General features: G+C 39.6%; 1 protein-coding gene across 1 annotated transcript in view; it reads left to right on the top strand.

Annotated features, from left to right (window-relative positions):
* LOC144593917 (venom phosphodiesterase 2-like) overlaps positions 1–20,262 on the top strand; it is a 69,664-nt gene that overhangs the window by 22,336 nt on the left and 27,066 nt on the right. The window contains 8 exon segments of the mRNA XM_078400050.1: positions 905–965; positions 2,334–2,431; positions 8,697–8,776; positions 10,511–10,630; positions 13,235–13,344; positions 15,977–16,042; positions 17,129–17,201; positions 18,692–18,800. Of these exon segments, the coding sequence (XP_078256176.1) occupies positions 905–965; positions 2,334–2,431; positions 8,697–8,776; positions 10,511–10,630; positions 13,235–13,344; positions 15,977–16,042; positions 17,129–17,201; positions 18,692–18,800 (717 nt within the window).

Here is a 20,262-nt window from a genome sequence, read left to right as displayed (position 1 = left end):
ACACCATAGGGAGAATTGACAGAGGCCAATTAACCTACAAACCTGCATGTCTTTGGAATGTGGGAGGAAAATCCATCCAGTCGGTCGCAGGTAAACTGAGCAGATACATGACAGCTCAACATCTCAGATCCTAGATGCTAAACAGTGCATGCATCAAAACAAAATATATCAGTGAAATGGGGGCCCATTCCCACATCTCATTTAGATCAGGCTGAAATATTGTCTTACCAGTGTACAAGAGTTTGTGTTAACTGCAAAATCATGCCCACAAGCAGATCAATCCAGATCAATATTCTAATTAGAAGAGTAATGGTCCTGTGGAATTCTGCATAGTTACAATCAAAGCAACCAACCATAGTGTAACCTCTGATTAAACCTCATTAATTGAATGTTAATTTATCGTTATTCAGAATGCAAATGGAAATATAATTTTTAGACAGTTCTTAGACACAAGATTCTGGTTGATTGCAGCTACAATAACTGCACTTCTGCAATATAAAACATCTCACTTCAATTTACCTGATAGATGTAAGGTTGTTATTTCCCCTGAGTGGTGTGTCTCAATTCAAGAGTTTAAATAGAAAGCAGCTCTCCTGGACTAAGATGAGAAGAACATTTTTCACCCAGAATTCTCTATCTGCGAGGGCTATGATAGTTCAGTTACTGAACTTAGTAAAGACAAAGGTTAAAATACTTTTTAAATATTAAGGGAAAAAAATACATGTAGGTTTTGTACAGGACTGCGGCAGCTGTGATCTTATTGTGGCTGACATGAAGGGAATGAAGCTTCTATTTCTTTTGTGCACAGCATGAACTTTGTTAAATCTAATGAAAATGTGAAGTTTTATCTGAATGAGAACTCAAAATTTCAGATATAATTTCAGTGTTCTTACTTTGTGTGCAGTGGAAACATCCTGGTGGGATGATGAGTGCGAAGAAATCAAAACTCCTGTATGTCCTGCAGGGTAAGTGAATCTACAATGAAATAAATACATTAGCTCAGTGGCTCATGATTTAGAGAGCACAGGGAATGGCAGCTGCACAGAATTAGAAAAAGAACAAACGATGTTCAAAAATAATTAATATGAATTCCCAACATTTCCAAAGTGTATATAATTATTTTGTAACTTAATTTAGTAAAAGCTTGATTCCATTCAGGAACTGTCTGTGGGAAATGTCTGCATGGTCCCATCAGCTTATCCTTAATTTAAACTAAACTAGATGGTTTCAATAACACAATGTTTCAGTGGCTCAACTCAGTTCGAACCAAAATTAGAATTGTAGTTGCAGTTGAGTTGGGGGTAGAGGGTGGGTGGGGGGATGCAAGTGTTAATGTTTGGGCAAGGCGAGAGGAAAAATCTTTGTTTGGATGTCTATTGCTTACGTCAGCTGAGGCTCAGTTCTATTCAGTCAGAACATGGGACATCAAACATGGAAAAGTTCTATGTTCATGATGCCTAATTAAACTAACCCCATCTGCTTGCACATGATCCATATCCCTCCATCCCCTGCAAGTTCATGAGTCTGAATAAATGCCTCTTAAACATCATGATCATGTTTGCTTCCACCACCCCCATCCCTGCAATGTGTTCCAGACACCTACTCTCTCTGTTTTAAAACAAAATTGCTCCCGACACTTTTCCTTTAAATTTCCTCTCACCTTAAACCTATGCCCTGTAATCTTTCACATTTCTACCTTGTTCCTTGTGACAGTTCTTATTTGTTTTTTCCTCCCATCTGACCTTGGTCTTCACATTACTAAATTTTTCAAGGTCTCATGAAAGGTTATTGACTTGAATGCTGGAAACACTCAACAGGCCAGGCTGCTTCAATGGAAAGAAAAACAGAGTTAATATTTCAGAAAGATCCTTCAGAAAAACAAGGCCTGGTTAGAGTGGAGAGGATGTTTCCATTAGTGGGAGAGTAGGACCAGAGGGCATAGCCTCAGAATAAAAGGACATACCTTTAAAAAGGAGCTGATAAGGAATTTCTTTAGTCAGAGGGTGGTGAATCTGTGGAATTCATTGCCACAGTCGGCTGTGGAGGCCAAGTCAATGGATATATTTTTAAGGTGGAGATTGACAGATTCTTGATTAGTAAGGGTGTCAGGGGTTATGGGGTGAAGGCAGGAAAATGGGGTTGAGCCATGGAGATGGATCAGCCATGATTGAATGGCAGAGCCTAATTCAGCTCCTAAAATTTATGAACTTATCAATGTGAATTGCATGCAAATAAACAGATTGAGGGCTATGTTAAGAAAGTTGATATCTGTGATAACATTGATGCGAATTCAATAATTATAATTAAAATAACATGTTATCCGTGGATTTCAGATTTTCCCGTCCACCTTTGATACTGGTTTCATTAGATGGATTTCGTGCAAAGTACCTACAGACGTGGGGCACCTTCATCCCAGTTATTGAGAAACTCAGTAAGTCACTAGAAATAAATACCAGCTGAATGCATACTGCCTGCCATAATACGTCTTTCCACCAAAAATCCTAGAGATTAAAAGATCTGTTCAATGGTTGCATTCAAATATTATACAGCCTTACAAATTCTCATATCTCTAGGTTTTAATAAATATGATAAATATATTGATTGTGATGCTTTTAAAAACCAACAGAAGATGTTTAAAAAGGCAATACAGGGAGAAAAGATGAAATCTGAAGGTAAGCTAGTCAACAATATAAAAGAGGATAGCAAAAGTTTCTTCAGATATATAAAGAGTAAGAGTGAACATTGGACCACTGGAAAATGATGCTGGAGAAGTGATAACAGGGATTAAAGAAATGGCAGATGAATTGAATATGTTTTTCGTCCGTCTCGCAGCAGAAGACACCAGTAATGTGCCTGAAATTCAAGAGAGTCAGGGGACGGAAGTTACTAGTGTGGCTATTACTAAGGAGAAGGTGCTTGGGAAGCAGAAAGATCTGAAGGTGGATGTCACCTGAACCAAATGGACTACACACCAGGGTTCTGAAAGAGGTGGCTTTAGAGATTGTGGAGTGTTCAGTGGTGATCTTTGAAAAATCACTAGAGGGCAGTAGTGCTTCCAGAGGATTGGAAAATTGCGAATGTTACTCCGATGTTCAAGAAGGGAGCGAAGCTAAAGACGGGAAACTATAGGCCGGCTAACTTGGCTTCAGTGGTTGGTAAGATTTTATAGATCCATTATAAAGGATGAGGTTTCCACGAACTTAGAAGCATCTGGTAAAAAAATCCGAAGTCAGCCAAAGAAGAGTCAGTAGATATTGTTTATATGGATTTTCAGAAGGTCTTTGATAAGGTGCCGCTTATGAGGCTGCCAAAGAAGATGAGAGCCCATAGTATAAGAGTGAAGATACAAGCATGGATAGAAGGTTGGCTGGATGGCAAAAGGCAAAGAGTGGGAATAAAGGGGACTTTCTCTGGTTGGCTGTCAGTGACTAGTAGTGTTCCCTAGGGGTTGGTGCTGGGGCTGCTGCTCTTCACGTTGTATATTAATGTTTTTGATGAAGAAATTTAAGGCTTTGCGGCCAAGTTTACGGATGATACGAAGAAAGGTGGCACGGCAGGTAATGTAGAGTAAACAGGTTAAGTTCAGTTTAGTTTATTGTCACTTGTACCGAGGTACAGTGAAAAGCTTTTGTTTTGTGCTAACGAGTCCCCAGAAAGACAATACATGATTACAATCAATCCATTTACAGTGTATAGATTTGTGATAAGGGAATAACGTTTAGTGCAAGGTAAAGCCAGCAAAGTCTGATCAAGGATAGTCAGAGGGTCATCAAAGAAGTAGATACTAGTTTAGCCCTGCTCTCTGGTTGTGGAAGGATGATTTAGTTGCCTGATAACAGCTGGGAAGAAACGGTCCCTGAATCTGATGGTGAGCGTTTTCACACTTCTATACCTTTTGCCTGATGCGAGAGTGGAGAAGAGAGAGTGGCCAGGGTGCGACTCGTCCTTGATTATGCTGCTGGTCTTGCCGAGGCAGCATGAGGTATAAATGGAGTCAAGAGAAGGGAGGTTGGTTTGTGTGATAGCCTGGGCTGCAAAGGAGGAGGAGCCAGCGCTGTCCTCGCAGCTGCGGCTTGCCTGCAGTCTGTTTGTCTTTTGTGTTTTTTGTTGTTTTTATCTGAATTGTAGTTTGAATATGGTGTAGTGTTTGTGGTTGTGTGTTATGTGGGGGGGGGGGGGTGGGAGGGAACGGGAACTGTAACATTGTATCTCCCGAACGGAGACGCGACCTTTGTTTCTGTGTCGTGTCTCCGTTCCCGCTGCGGCCTACCACCGGCCATGCACCTGGGACCACCTGGGGCTCTGGTTTGCAGAGTCCATGGCCCGGACTCACCACCTGCGGCGCTGGCTGCCTTCGGATGCTGCGGGAGTGGCTGCGACTCGTCTCCGGAGGCTTCAGCCGCCTGGACGTCGGAAGCCCGCAGGCCCCTGGGTGGGGGCCGACATCGGGAGCTCCGGCAGTGGCAGTGGCAGCGTCTTCGCCTGCCCTGGATCGCGGGGCTTGGGTCGGCCCGCCGCGGACCTTTCACCGTCCGGCGCGGCCTGAAATAGGTCGCGGGATTTTCTCCGCCCGGCGGGGGCTTCAATGTCGGGAGCCCCGACCGCCCCGACGTGGCAACTCCAACAGCCTGACCGCGGGAGAAGACGGCAGGGAAGATAAAAGACATTCTGGCCTTCCATCACAGTGAGGAGGTGACTGGAGGAGACTCACTGTGATGGATGTTTCTTTTGTTTGGTGTTAGTTTATGATTGTGTGTTATTGCATTTTTATTGATTATTCTTATTGGTCTTATTGTTGAACTGCGGGTAATTTTTCATTTCACTACACATTTATGTGTATGTGACAAATAAAGGACTATTGACTATTGATCTACAATTCGCTGCCGTTTCTTGTGGTCCGGGATGGAGCTGTTCCCAAACCACTACGGAGAAGGCTTGGACAGGTTGGGAGAGTGGGCAGAAAAGTGGCAGATGGAATACAGTGTAGCAACGTGTGCAGTTATGCATTTTGGTAGCAGGAATTAAGGCATAGACTGTTTTCTAAATGGAGAGAGAATTCGGAAATCAGAGGGGCAAAGTGACTTTGGAGTGCTGTTGCAAGATTCCCAAAAAGTTAATTTGCAAGTTGAATTGGTGGTAAGGCAGGAAAATGCAATGTTAGCATTTTTTTCCATTAGACTAGAATATAAAAAGAGGGTTGTAATGATGAGGCTTTATAAGGCATTCGCAGGCCACGTTTGGAGTATTGTAAGCAGTTTTGGGCCCCATATCTGAGGAAGGATATGCTGGCTTTGGGGAGGATCCAGAGGAGGTTTACCAGAATCATCCCGGGAATGAGTGGGTTAACATATGATGAACATTTGACGGTAGTGGGCCTGTACTTGCTGGATTTTAGGACGAGGGGGAACCTTAATGAAAGTTACCGAGTAGTGAAAGGCCTGGATAGAGTAGATGTGGAGAGGATGTTTCCACTAGTGAGAGAATCTAGGACAAGAGGACAAAGCCTCAGTATAACAAAAAGTACCTTTAGAAAGGAGATGAGGAGGAATTTCTTCAGTCAGAGGGAGGTAAATCTATGGAATTCATTGCCATAGATGGCTGTAGAGGCCATGTCGGATGTTTTTAAGGTGGAGATTGACAGATTCTTGATTAGTAAGGGTATCAGGGGTTATGGGATGAAGGCAGGAGAATGGGGTTGAGAGTGACAGCCATGTTTGAATGGCACAGTACACTTGATGGGCAGAATGGCCTAATACTGCTCCCATGACTTATGATACTTATTATATACGGATTAATATCTTTATCAGCATGAAAAGGTATTATGTGACCCATGCCATATGGTACGTTTTCTATCCATTTAATCTTTTTTACAATTTAGTCTTTTTAAAGTCTGAAATGAAATAATTTTGAATGTAAAGTACCACAGTCCCCCAAGCATATTTGAACAGTGATTAAAATCAGCAATTAAATGTTCTCTTTAGATTACAGACTGATATTCTGCTGTAAAATTGTAAAACTAAAATGATACATTTTTGAGAACACGTTTAGATCAGTTTGAAACAATTGCAACAATTTGTATACCTAACAGCAGGCGTCTCCAAAGTTCATTTCATGGATGTTGGTACAATTTTCCTATCTACCACCCTCCATAAACTCCCGTAGAACCAATACTTGGATACCCTCTTTCTCCTTTTCCACTTCTAAAACTGAAATGTCATCTTTTAACCACAATGTTTCCAATACCATGCCTGTTCTTTCTTTTACTTCCTTTACAATGCCAAGTACATTGTTATTGTTTTTGGTTTATTATTGTTATTGGTTTAACATTGTTATTGTTTTTTATTGTCGTGTGATTTAAGATACAATGAGATTTTTTTTTGCATGCTATGCAGTCAAAACATACCATACATGTAGTTTTAGTTTAGTGATACAACATGGATACAGGCCCTTCAGCCCACCGAGTCCACATCGATCATCGATCACCTGTTCCACCTGCTTCTATGTTATCCACTATCGCATCCACTTTCCACATATTAGTGGCAATTTATATAGGTCAATTAATCTATAATGTCTTTGGAATGTGGGTGGAAACTGGAACACCCACAGGAAACCCAAGTGATCACAGGGAAAATGTGCAAACTCCATACAGACAGAGCCCGAGATCTGGATTGAACCTGGAGCGCAAAGAGAAAAATAACCAGAATGCAGGATAAAGTGCTTAGGTTTTGGTATATTATTGTCAAGTTTACTAACATTCACATGAAAACCTTTGTTTTGCGTGCTATCCAAACAGATCAGATTTACTGTACATAAACACAACCAAGTCAATAATAATATATTCCTTTATTCGTCCCACACCGGGGAAATTTACCAATACAATATAGATCAAAGGGAAAGATACAGCATGCAGAATATAGTTCCCAGCATTGTAGAACATTATAGTGCTTCATTTCCAGAAACAAAATCTAATGTCTTCAATGGGGTAGAGGTGAATCAAACCATACCTTAGCTTATGGAAGGACCATTCAAAAGCCTGATAACAGAGGAAGAAGCTGTTCCTGACTTCTGCTGGAAGTACTTTCTGCAAGGCAGGAGTAGGGAGAAGAAGGAATGATTCAGGTGGGACGTCTTTGATTAAGTTGGCTGTTTTTCCGAGGCAGCATGAAAGCATGTAGTTAGGGTGCACCATCACCAGTCTCTCAAAGCAGTTGCTGATGGGTGGATGCCAGTAAGGCACGCTACCTTACTTTTATTCAGTACTGGCATGATGGTGGTCTTTATGAAGCAGGTGGTGACCTCAGAATTGAGTAATGATAGGTTAAAGACCTCTGTGAAGGCTGATCCGCACAGGTGCTGAAGACATGGCAAGTCCTGAAGATGCAGCCAGGGACTCCATCCGGACTAGTTGATTTCTTCAAATTCACTCTCGGGAAAGCCAATCTTATGTCTGCCACAGTAAGAGGAGGTTAAAAATGTCCTTAAATCCTCCTGACAGATGGTCTGCACAGTTCCTGAAGATGCAGCTGGCAACTCCAACCAGACCAGTCGCCTTTCGTGGGTTCACTCTTAGGACGACCGATCTTTCATTTTCCACAATAACAATATGTGCAGGCTCACCCAAGGGTGTTGTTCAAGATTATGTCATTCAACTGACCTTCTGTTCAAAGTGAGCATAGAATACATTGTGTTTATCAGGAGGAGCTTCGTTGTTCCAGCAATATTGCCCGGCTTCAGTTTGTTATCTTAGGATTCTAACTTGGCTTGGAATTTCCTCGGCATCCTTTATGAATTTGTGTAGGTCATATGTGGATTACCAATACTGGATCGTTTGACTTGAATGCTGCAGACTTGGCCTTCACCTGGGAGTGGATCTCATGGTTCATCCATGGTTTCCAGTTGGGGAACACTCGTGCTGTCTTCTTTGGCATGCAGTCCTCTACACACTTACTGATGAGGTCTGTGCCAGCAGTGGCATACTCATTTAGGATTGTCACAGAGTCCTTGAATATGGATCAATCCGTCGACTCAATGGAGTTGCGAAGAATGTTATTATTTCCTCAAACTAGCACTATACAGAACTGCTCTTGTTCATATTAGGACCAAAAGAAATGGCTTTCTTTTTCTAAAGGCAAGATCTTCTGCAAATCAGTATATGGGAAGTGTGGGGTTTTCTCCATTAAGATAGAGGAAGGAATTGCAGGTGTCTTTTGAAGTTTGGATTGGAAGTCCTGCTTCACAAATGCTAAGCAGATAGAGAGCTTCCCCACATTCTCAACAGGGTTAATCTCTTTACATTTTGGTGCATTTTCTGTTCGTTTTCACAACTGTTTCTGATGGGTTTGTCAGCAAAAGTAGTTCCTTATTAGTTGCATTGATGCACTTAAATGTTTAGTTCAGTGAATTTCAACATTATCTTTGATTTTATGGAGCCTTACTTTGTTTCAATCCGGATTATACACTGGATTGCAGTTGTGTGATGACTTGAGTTACAAAACAATTGCAATGCAAATACCCCAAGCTATATTTTATGCATTCTGTTTTTGAACTATATTGACTAATTGTTCTATATTAACTAACTATTATTAACTAATTGTTACTCAAACTACAGCACTATCAGTCCATGAAGCTGCAACTGAACTGTTGTGAAATATCGAGACTGTTTAAAAATATAACTAAACTTGATGTAATTATTCCAGGAACCTGTGGAACACACGCCAAGTACCTGAGACCTATGTATCCCACTAAAACATTTCCCAATCATTACACAATTATCACGGTAAGTTTTTAATTTCAGCCACAGAGACTTTCTGTCAAATTTCTATTTTGTGTGTAACTTCGAAAATGAGATTATAAAAATTGCAGAGCAGACACAGTGTTAAGCAAGTTAGTCAGTGGACATTAACTTAGTCATCCTCAGTGACTCAGCTTGCTGCCATGGATACACTAAATAATGGAAACAGATTACATATTTGTCTTGAAATTCTTGTTTTCACTATTTTAATTTTAGGGAATTTCCAACATTTAGGATTTTAGGGAATTTTAGAGAATTTCCAACATTTAGGCCTAGGCTGGCTTTAGATGATAAAACATTACTGGCATTACATTGTGCAATAAAACCACTAATGCTGGATCTCTCAAACAGCTTGAAAGGTTGCTGGAATTTTGGATGCGGAAACAGAGTTCTGATGAAAGATTGTTATTCTGAGAAATTGACTCAATTTCTTGCCCCATAGAAATTAGCTCTAGTCTTCTATCATATCATATCATATATATACAGCCGGAAACAGGCCTTTTCGGCCCTCCAAGTCCGTGCCGCCCAGCGATCCCCGCACATTAACACTATCCTACACCCACTAGGGACAATTTTTACATTTACCCAGCCAATTGACCTACATACCTGTACGTCTCTGAATATTTGCAACATTTTTTGCTTTTAGTTCCCTTTTATCTGTAAATAGATAAAATAGATATCCATCAAGGGAGAACTTTTGAAATATGCTCATTGCAGAATGCAGAATACCTACTTATTTTCGAAGGTCTCGCCTCCGAAGTACTCTCCCACCAGATTTTTGAGAAGGGAACAGTTTTAAGACATCAGTTCTGCAGGAAGTCCCTTGCATTAGAAGCAAACCTTTCCCCACAGGAAGAGTGACTGTTCTCATCTCCTCTGCAGTGAGCAGCCTGGAGATCAACAAGTCTGGAGACCTAAGCCTTCCCTATCATGTAACTGTTCAAATAATTGATAACTGTACTTGCCTCTTCATCCTCCACGGCAGCTCGTCCCCCTACATGTACTACTCTGAGCAGAAAACATGCCCCTCAAATCCTCTTTAAATCTTCCCCTTCTCATCTTAAACCGAGGCCCTCTAATTTCGGACTTCCCTATCCTGGGAGAAAGATAGTGCCAACGTACCCATCTATGTCCCTCATAATTTAATGAACATCTGTAATGTCACCCAAAAAAACCCTCCCTCACTCCAGGGAAAAGTTTCAGCCTATCCAAACTCTCAGGCAACATCCTTGTGAATATTTGCTGCACCATCACTAGCTTAATCACATCCTTCCTTGCGTGTCATCGTGAACTGCATACAATACCAGATCTGTGAGCAAATCTACTACCAGATCAACGTTTTACCCTTTTGGCCAGTTCACCTTGGATCCCATGTGTTTTTATCTTCCAGACTCATCTACCATAGAGTATCTTATCAAAGGCCTTACTTAACTCCATGAAGACAACATCTACTATCCTGTCCTTATTAATCCTCTTCAAAAAACTCAAAAACTCAAACTCTGAAAGTCAAACTATTGACTCCAGATTGCATCAGAACCCATTTGCAATCATACATCCGGCAAAACCTAACAATATAATTACTCTCATTCCTCCCTGATCCCCCACCTTACCTTGCTCTTATTCATTGCTTCCATATAATTGCCCTAAGTTGAAATAATTATGAATTCAATTAATCTTAAGTCAATGTATTTTTATATCAAATTAATGTATTTTTTTTAGGGACAGTATGCAGAGACACATGGCATAGTTGATAACAACATGTACGATTACAAATTAGACATGTCCTTCTCCCTCTCTGGTGCTGAAAAGAACAATCCAGATTGGTGGGGGGGGCAGCCAGTAAGTATGATATTAATATTTCTGTATTATGTAATTAGAAATTGGTACATTTCAAGCCCGTTCTGGGTATCTAAAGTTAATGTATGTGGAATAATAAAGCTTAATGTCTGAATTGGGACATGTCATTGTGTATTATCTATTGATGGTAAAAAGTTATAAAATACAAACTTTAGCAATAAACAGTGAATACTAGAAAAGCAATGCAGGTCAGTCAGCATTTTTAAAAAGCTATCACATTTTTCATTATTTCTTGTATTAAACCGTGTTTTGTTTAAAATGCTGATTACCTTCCTGGTTTTGTTATGATACTTATTTCAGATTTTCTAAATCGATGAATTTTGTTTTTCAATTTTCTGTGAAAGTGAGGCTTTGTTTGAAGATGAAGGGCTACATGGTACTGGGGGTTAGCTAAAGATAAATTGTATTTTAAATTCTATTTCAAAACCTAATTTCCCTATTAATCCTGAAATTTGTGAGTTATTTCTAAACTATATATAAATAAAATACATTAGATATACTGGGATGATTTACTGGCCTTTTAACTCTGGGGGCTCACAAGGAATGATTCAAACTAATGGGATAATAATTCCCAATTCCTGTGGTGTTCCATGCGACAGATATTTGAGCGACCTTAATGTTTGTAATTGCTTAGCACTTCAGGTTATGCTACACCTAACATGGGGTACGATAACGTCCGGCATTACGTCCGCGCCTGGGTGGTACTAGAGAGGGGCTAAGCGCTGTCCACGGGCACGCTGGGGGATTTCCGGGACGGCTGGGCGCCACGAGGGGTTGAATGTATCCTGGACAAGGATTGTAACATAGTTGTATAGTAGTTCATTTAGTATATTTGTTTGTCTTGTACTATGCTGGTGGGTTCTGTTTTGTTTTACTGTATTGTAAATATTATTTTCAATAATTGAATTAATTTTTTGATAATAAAAAAAAGAGGTACGATAACATTGATCTGTAATTTTCAGAATAATGTTTCCAATAGATGGATTTTCAAAATAGGACCACATGTTTGGAAAGCTTACCATTGGATGCCTAATATAATGCTCACTGTACACACTAATTCTTTACTCTGATAAATAATGAAATTATCAATAACATCAGAACCCACTTCCACCAAAATGAATGAGTATTCTTGCATATAAACGTGTCTGCATAGAACTCACTGTCTAGCACAATGGGGGCTAGTCCGCATGAATATAATTGGAAGCTGTGTAAATACTAACAGAAGAGGCTGTGGATGAGTGTCAAAATGATGCTTTTGCATCACTGAATGTTGTAATAAAGCATGTTTCAAGTTAGAACTCTTTTTGCTTTTCTCGCGCACATATTTAGGGATCTTTTGTGTGAGTAATAATGACTTGAGAATCAGAGTTTCTTCCATTGACATGCAATGCCTCTATTATGGCACATTAGAATTTTTCAATGGTTCCAAAATTGTCACGTGCAATAAGGTACAGTGAGATTCTTATTTTGCATACAGATCAGTAAGATTATTACAAGAAAATAACTGCAGGTGCTGGTACAAATCGAAGGCGTTTCTTCACAAAATGCTGGAGTAACTCAGCAGGTCAGGCAGCATCTCAGGAGAGAAGGAATGGGTGACGTTTCGGGTCGAGGCCCTTCTTCAGTTTGAAGAAGGGTCTCGACCCGAAACGTCACCCATTCCTTCTCTCCTGAGATGCTGCCTGACCTGCTGAGTTACTCCAGCATTTTGTGAATAAACAGTAAGATTATTACCATACATAAGTACAATCACCAGTTAAACACATAGAGTTGACTACATTACAAAATGAAATGTACTTCAATTATAACTTCAAGACAATAGTTTTATAAAAATGTATAGTATACTTTGGGGAGGCACGTGGCACAGCCGTAGAGTTGCTGCCTTACAGTGCCAGAGACAGGGGTTCGATCCTGACCACGGTGCTGTCAGTATGGAGTTTGTACATTCTCCCCGTGACCTGAATAGGTTTTCTCTGGGTGCTACCACACTCCAAAGACATACAGGTTTGTAGGTTAAATGTATAGGAAGGAACTGCAGATGTTGGTTTAAACTGACAATAGACACAAAAAACGAGTAACTCTATGGGTCGGACAGCATCTCTTCTTCTCAAGAAGGGTCTCGACCCAAAACGTCACCTATTCCTTTTCTCCAGAGATGCTGATTGACCTGCTGAGTTATTCCAGCTTTTTGTGTCTATCTTATGTTTGTAGGCTAATTGGCTTCAGTAAAACTGTAAATTATCCCTCGTTGGTGTAGGTCGGTGTTAATGTGCGGGGATCGCTGGTCGGTGTGCCCAAGGGCCTGTTTCTGTGCTGTATCTCTGAACTAAACTAAACTAATGCGAGGAGGTATTTCAGAGAGGCAGGGTTGATCTTTATATAGTGCATCTTCACCTGTGATGGGACCAGTAAGCTGCCAGCTCACCTGTCTTTATGTGTATCTAGATGTACCCCAATGTGGGTTTTCGGGAAAGTATGATGAGTGCTCCCATGACTTGGTCCTGGAATCTCTGCTGCCATAATAAATTTCATAGGAATCATTGATCACATAAGAGTGTACTCATTTTGCTTATGTTCTTCTCATAGTTGTGGCTGACAGCCATGTATCAGGGCCTGAAAGCAGGCACCTTCTTCTGGCCTGGATCGGAGGTTAAAATAAATGGAACGTACCCAAACAGATATGTAACTTTCAATTCGTAAGTATTACTACACAAGGAAATAATGTGGAGAGATTTGAACATTTGCTGGTAAATGACAAAACAAACATTGTAGTCAATCTTGTAGTAAGGGTTGTCCGCATTTCGATCAAATCATTGATTTTTTTTGTTAACATTTCAAAACTTTCTGTTAATTGATTTTGCAATCAGAAAATTTCAATATTCACTGCAAGTCAGGGGATCAGTGTGCACAGATCAATTGGAGCCAGGAGTTGAATCAGTGAGAGGCAGTCTATTTTCAGCATGATGTATGACACTTATAAATGTAGTAGCATAGGGAGTGGTGGGTCTTTTTTGATCAAGTTTTCATTTAACTTATGAAGGCATTTATGTTTTAGGGTTTAATTTTAACCTAACTTTGGACTCAATACCTAAGGTTTAAATTTTCATTATTCCTCACTGAATGAAACTATAAACTCAGAAGGTTAAGTAATTCAAAGCCGAGCCCCAATGTTCACCGTGGGATTACATTGAAAGGTGGGAATGAGGATTGTTGGTTTGTCGGTTTATTTGTTGGTTTCTTATTTGCTTCCCACCTGTGGAGTTTGTAGAATACGACTGAAGACAAACTAGTGGATATCAGAACCTTATTTTTAATGTTTCTGAAGGCTTTGTGTCAAAGGTATATTTAAAATTACAAATACACTACTCCACCCATGAATACATTCACCTCTCGCTTTGCTGGAATTGGAGGGCAGCAAATATTGTTGTTACAGTCTCATGTAGTTAATAAATGAATAAGAAATATTAGTTAATGTGGAGTGCATTTGAAAAAGTTTTTTTCTAATTGAATACCTTTCCAGTGACTGGTAAAATGTTGCTGAATGTCTAAAGCAAATCCCAAATCTCAAAACAAATTACAATTGAAAGCAAGCTGCTGTGTATTATGTACGGATGCATTTCTTTGGTCTACAATTTAGATCTGATTACTTTGAGCACTTTAAAATAGAAGTAAGTGGAATTACGTTTTAAAAATTATTACTATCATGGTGTTACCCAATTGTCTTTGCAAAGAGAAACAAATGGCAGAAGATAAGAGCTCTAGGGGCCAGTGGAATCAAGGGATATGGGGAGAAGGCAGGCACGGGGTATTGATTGGGGATGATCAGCCATGATCACAATGAATGGTGGTGCTGGCTCAAAGGGCCGAATGGCCTCCTCCTGCACCTATTTTCTATAAATCTTGACAAAATGACGTCCAATACAAACAGCAGAGTTTAATAAGAATTAAGTTTAGACAACTGTGCTTGTAAACGTAAAAAGATTTACCATGTTTTTCAAAAAGACAATGTCAAGACATTATGTGCTGGCTGTGCCAGGTTTTCAGCACATTGGATATTGAGTTGGACTTTAGACTTTTGAGATGTGGTGCGGAAACAGGCCCTTTGGCTCACTGAGTCTGTGCTGACCAGCAATCACCCCATACACTACATTAGCATTATTCTTCACGCTCTGGACAATTTACAATTTTACCAAAGCCAATTAACCAAAACCTACACATCTTTGGAGACAAGTGTTCTCACTTAGCAAACAGCTAACAATGACCTGTTTCCTTTATCATCATTAATTTTTGCATATCTTTCATTCATTTGTTCTATATCTACATCACTGTCTATATCTCTCATTTCCCTTTCCCCTGGGTCTAGTCTGAAAAAGGGCCTTGACCCGTAACGTCACCCATTCCTTCTCTCCAGAGATGCTGCCTGTCCTGCTGAATTACTCCAGCAGTTTGTGTCCATCTTTTGTTTTATGGAGCCACAGACTATGTCCTTTTCTGAAGAGCTGTGCAAATAATTGAACGTAATTGAACATTGTGCAAAGTAAGCAAATATCCCACTTCTCACCTTGTGACAAATGGATGATTTATAAGGCAACTGAAGATATTTAGGCCTAGAATTCTGTCGTGAGGAACTCCTCTTGCAATATCCTAGGGCTGAGATTATTGATTTCCAGCAACCACAACCACCTTCCTGAGCATGTAGATTAATTCCAACTGGTAGAAATATTTTTCCCTTAGACTCTCACTGGCTTTTGGAATGCTGCTAAGGGAGATCACTCTCACCTCATCTCAGTAATTCAGTTCTTTTATTCATGTTGGACCAAATCTGTGATAACTTCTGGGGATGAGTGGTTCAGATTTTCAGAGTTTCAGACATTTTAAAGTTCCTACCACAAGGATAGCAGCTGTTCAGAAAGTTACTCACCAGTACCCTCGCAAGGATAAGAGATGGGCAATAAATGTTGGCTCTGCCAGCATAATTGACATTCTGTAAATGAATCAATTAGTATACAATGCGTGTTATTTGAAAAATTTCACCCTGTAAATAAGCCCTAATGTGAGACATCACTGTTGGTATTGGATGGACAATATTGTTGATAATGAGGTGGAAACAAATATTTATGGGCAATCTTTACCAGGTCAGTCTGATGTGGCATGTGCCTACAACAGATGTTCTCTAGTACAACCTAATTTGTGTCCCTCGGTCCTACTAAGTTTTGGAGTAGCTATTGGATAATTGTACTCAATGCATCATAACATCAACAATGGATGCAAATATTTATCTTGAATTTTTTTGGTCTCATTTATTCACATAACTCTTTGTATTTTCAGATCAATTCCATTTGAAGATAGAGTATTGACTATTTTGAAATGGTTAAGTTTACCTGAATCCGAGCGGTAATTATTTTTCTTGACATTTAACTTTATAATTAATAATATATACTTCTTGACCATGTGATGTTCCATTATACATTCTGATCTCATTGGCATTAGTTGTTTCATTTACCAGTAAATAGGCTTCACTGTCCTCCAAATCATACTCCTCAGCCACTGTTTTCTTCTTTTTGTCTTTGCGTCCCATTTCTTGTAAAGTGCTTTCTTTCTCACATGTTATGCCTGAAGTCTACATTTATGTTTAACTTTTAATTTCTAAACTACTACACATCAGCCTTCCTGCTATATCATAGTCACATCGAGTCATATAGTACATAAATAGGCCCGTACGCCCACTTAGATAGCCTTGTCCATCAATCCTACACTAAATTCATTTTAATCTTCCCACATACCCTCAACGGCCCTGGGTTATGCCACATACCTACACACCAGTGGTAATTTACAGCGGCCAATTAACGTACCAACCTGCACATCTTTGGGATGTGAAAGGCAACAGACCCCAGGGATCATATTTAAACTCCACTCAGACAGCTCAGGAGGTCAGGAGGTGGCTGGAACTGTGAGGCAGTAGCTCTACTAGCTGTGACACTGCACCAACCCTTCCTATCCTGGATTCAGCCTTTCTCAGTCCTCCCCTGTCTGCACTTCCAGATATGCCATTCTTTCTCAGGACCCAATCTATATAAAATGAAGGGAAAGAGAGAAAGAAAAAATAGAAACATACAGAGCATGAAGGAAAAGATGAGGGTAAAAAGAAAGAACTAAAGACAAAGAAAGAAACATCATTAGTCTGGGAGATATATAAAAGAGAGGGGGTAAAAACAACAGGGAGCATCACAGATAGAGATAAGAATGAGAAGAAACATGTAAGATGTAGAGAGGGAAAGAGAGGGTGAGGCATACATTGACAGATATAGAACATTACAAATTATAGAGTATATGAGATAAGCTGTATGAGTGAGATGGGAAGAGAGATGCAACCACTACATTCCTGTGAGCAACGCCATAATTCTACCATTAAAATGAGCAATACAATTTTGCTGAACATCTTACTCGTTGTTTACTAAGTCATTGGCTTTGTTGAATTAGGCCAGATTTTTATACCCTTTATTTCGAAGAACCAGACCATGCTGGACATAATCACGGACCTGTTAGTGGTGAGGTGAGTTTGGGTTTTTAAAATATATTTATTACCTATTTTGACAAATGTTTACTTAGTTTGCACACATCTTTCTTAGATATATAATTGTAAACTCGCTTCTTGTACTGGAGGATGATTAAATTATTTTTGACTTTGACTCCTCCCCTACTGTTGCTGAACAGATTTTGCCTTGAATTATAGCAATCCTTACACTAATACTACTCCCATCGTGGCATTTTCTTTGCCCATGCTTCTTCTCATTAAATATTACATATGTCATCTTGACCGACATGTTGGTCTGCAGTAGACCGTTTGTAGTAATCCTCTCTCGATTTCTTGTCAATTCATCTTCGCTGATTTAACAGTTCTCTTGAATATAAAAAGCTGTCCCTTTTTCATATTCCACTGGACACATCCAGTTGCCATTTTGTGAGAGGGTGGTTGGATTTACCACTATAATCCCCGAAACACAGTCATGGAGCTGTACAGTACAGACAAGCCCAACTCATCCATGCCTACCATGGTGCCTGTCTACACTGATCCCATGTGTCTGCACTTGGGCCTGTAATCCTCTACTCATTTCCAAACCTAGTACCTGTTCAAATGCCTTTCAAATGTTGCATTGATTGTATTGATCTCTGTTGTCTTCTCTGGCAGTCTGTTCCACATAACCATTACTCTTAGTGTGGAAAAACCTGCCCCTCAGATTCTCTTTACATTTAATACCTCTCACCTAAAACCTGATACCTCCAGTTTTAGACACTGAGAAAGAGATTGTGACTATCCTTTCTTTCTATGCCCCTCATTATCTAAAAACCTCAATAAGGTTATCCCTCAGCCTCCTATATTGCAATGAGAACAAACCCAGCCTATCCAATCTTTCCTTGCAATTCCAGTCAACATCTTGCTGAATCTCTTCTACACATTCTTTTGCCTCCACATAATTCCTGTAGTGCAGTGATCAGAAGGTTCTACAATATCTCAAGTGCAGCCTAACCAATAGTTTGTGCGACTGCAGCATGATGTCCCAACTCTTATACTCATAGTTTCCTACCTCCAAAAAAATATTATTAATGCCTTTTACGTTTATAGCACAGCAATTTTGTCTGCTAACTTAGCAATTAAAATTTATTGTGCTTGTTTTCTTGGACTTTAAAAACAACCTTCCATCTACCCATACCTCAGACATCTTGTATTAATTGTACCTTAAACAATTCGCTGAGAAACCTGTTGAAATGTATAATACATCATTATCATGTAATGAGTAGTTTTGCAACAGAGTTATTACACTTGGTGATGTTAAACTGTGGTCATTTTCTGGTTTTGTATCCGTAGTAAGACAATCTCACTAAAATTAAATCTCACTTTTAGAGCAGCTAATTTTTAGTACTGTTGGAAGAATTCAAAATATTATCAACGATGTCTGTTTTTAATTTTTTATTAAATCATTTTCTCTCTAATTGAGTAATTTTGCCGTTTTTAATTGAAAGTGACTATTTCTCATTTTGCAGATAGTTAAATCTTTGCAGAGAGTTGATCAGATCATAGGAATGTTGATGAATGGGCTCAAACAGAAGAATTTACATAACTGTGTTAACCTCATCATCCTAGCTGATCATGGTATGAGCATTGTAGTGTCACTTTTCATCAAAGCAAAATATATAGTTGGGAAAAAGAGTAGCCAACAATCAACTTACTGAAAGGATTTTATTGAAAACATGTTTTTAAAGAGATTAATATAAAGGGGATACCAAAACCTATTTACATCACAATGGACAGAACAAATTATTATTCTTAGTTTAGTTTAGAGATACAGCGTGGAAACCATTGAATCCGCACCGACCAATGATCTCCATACACTAGCACTATCCTACACACTAGGGACAATTTACAATTATACCAAGCCAATTGGTCTACAAACCTGTATATCTTTGAAGTGTGGGAGGAAACCGGAGATCCCGGAGAAAACCCATGCAGGTCACGGGGAGGACATACAAACTCTGTACCGACCAGCACCTGTAGTCAGGATCGAACCCAGGTCCATGGCGCTGTAAGGTAGTAACTCTACCACTGCACCACTGTGCCACCCAAGGAGGACTAATTATTACTGTAAATAATATGAACAGTTCTACACTTCTATATTTTACAATAAATAGAACAGCAAAACCCACTTATATAGCTATCCAGAGAGAGACAAGGAACTGCAGATGCTGGAATGTTGAGCAAAATACAAAGTGTCGAGGAACGCAGCAGGTTAGGAAGCATCTGTAGACAGACGATATTTCAGGTTGGGACCATTCTTCAGTCCATACAAGGGTCCCAACCCGAAATGCCACCTGTCATTTCCCTCTACTTATACTGCCTGACCCACAGGATTCATCCTGCACTATGTGTGAACAGTTATCCAAGTGACTTAAATATAACAAAATTAAAACTCACTTGAAGAGATTTGTACCAGAGCTGGAAAGATGTAATATTGTGGTCCACTATCAAATGAAATCAAGGTAATTAAATGTTAGGAGAATGTATCAACTAGCTGATATAATGGCATCCACATAGCAATAGAAAAACTGCACTTTGCTGACCTATACAGATGTCTGCTGAGCAAGGCTTCACTGCACAGTAAAAATTGTAAGATTTATCTCATTAATTGTTATGTATGATATTTATGAACAAAAGTGAATAATAAAATTGAAGGACATGTTGAAGTTTAATTTCTGCACTCGATACAGATTTTACTGTTATCCAGTAATGCTATCCAGAACCAGGGGTCACAGTTTAAGAATAAGGGGTAGTCCATTTAGAACTAAGATGAGGAAAAACTTTTTCACCCAGAGAGTTGTGAATCTGTGGAATTCTCTGCCACAGAAGACAGCGGAGGCCATTTCACTGGAGGTTTTCAGGAGAGAGTTAAATCTAGCTCTTAGGGCTAACAGAATCAAGGGATACGGGGAAAAAGCAGGAATGGGGTACTGATTTTGCATGATCAGCCATGATCATATTGAATGGTGGTGCTGGCTCGAAGGACCAAATGGCCTACTCCTGCACCTATTTTCCATGTCTATGTTTTACTCTTGGAACA

Source organism: Rhinoraja longicauda, chromosome 5 (genome assembly GCF_053455715.1).
Source record: "Rhinoraja longicauda isolate Sanriku21f chromosome 5, sRhiLon1.1, whole genome shotgun sequence".
Lineage (NCBI taxonomy): Eukaryota > Metazoa > Chordata > Chondrichthyes > Rajiformes > Arhynchobatidae > Rhinoraja > Rhinoraja longicauda.
Note: the sequence above shows the minus strand (reverse complement) of the source record. Positions and strands in the feature narration are given on the sequence as shown.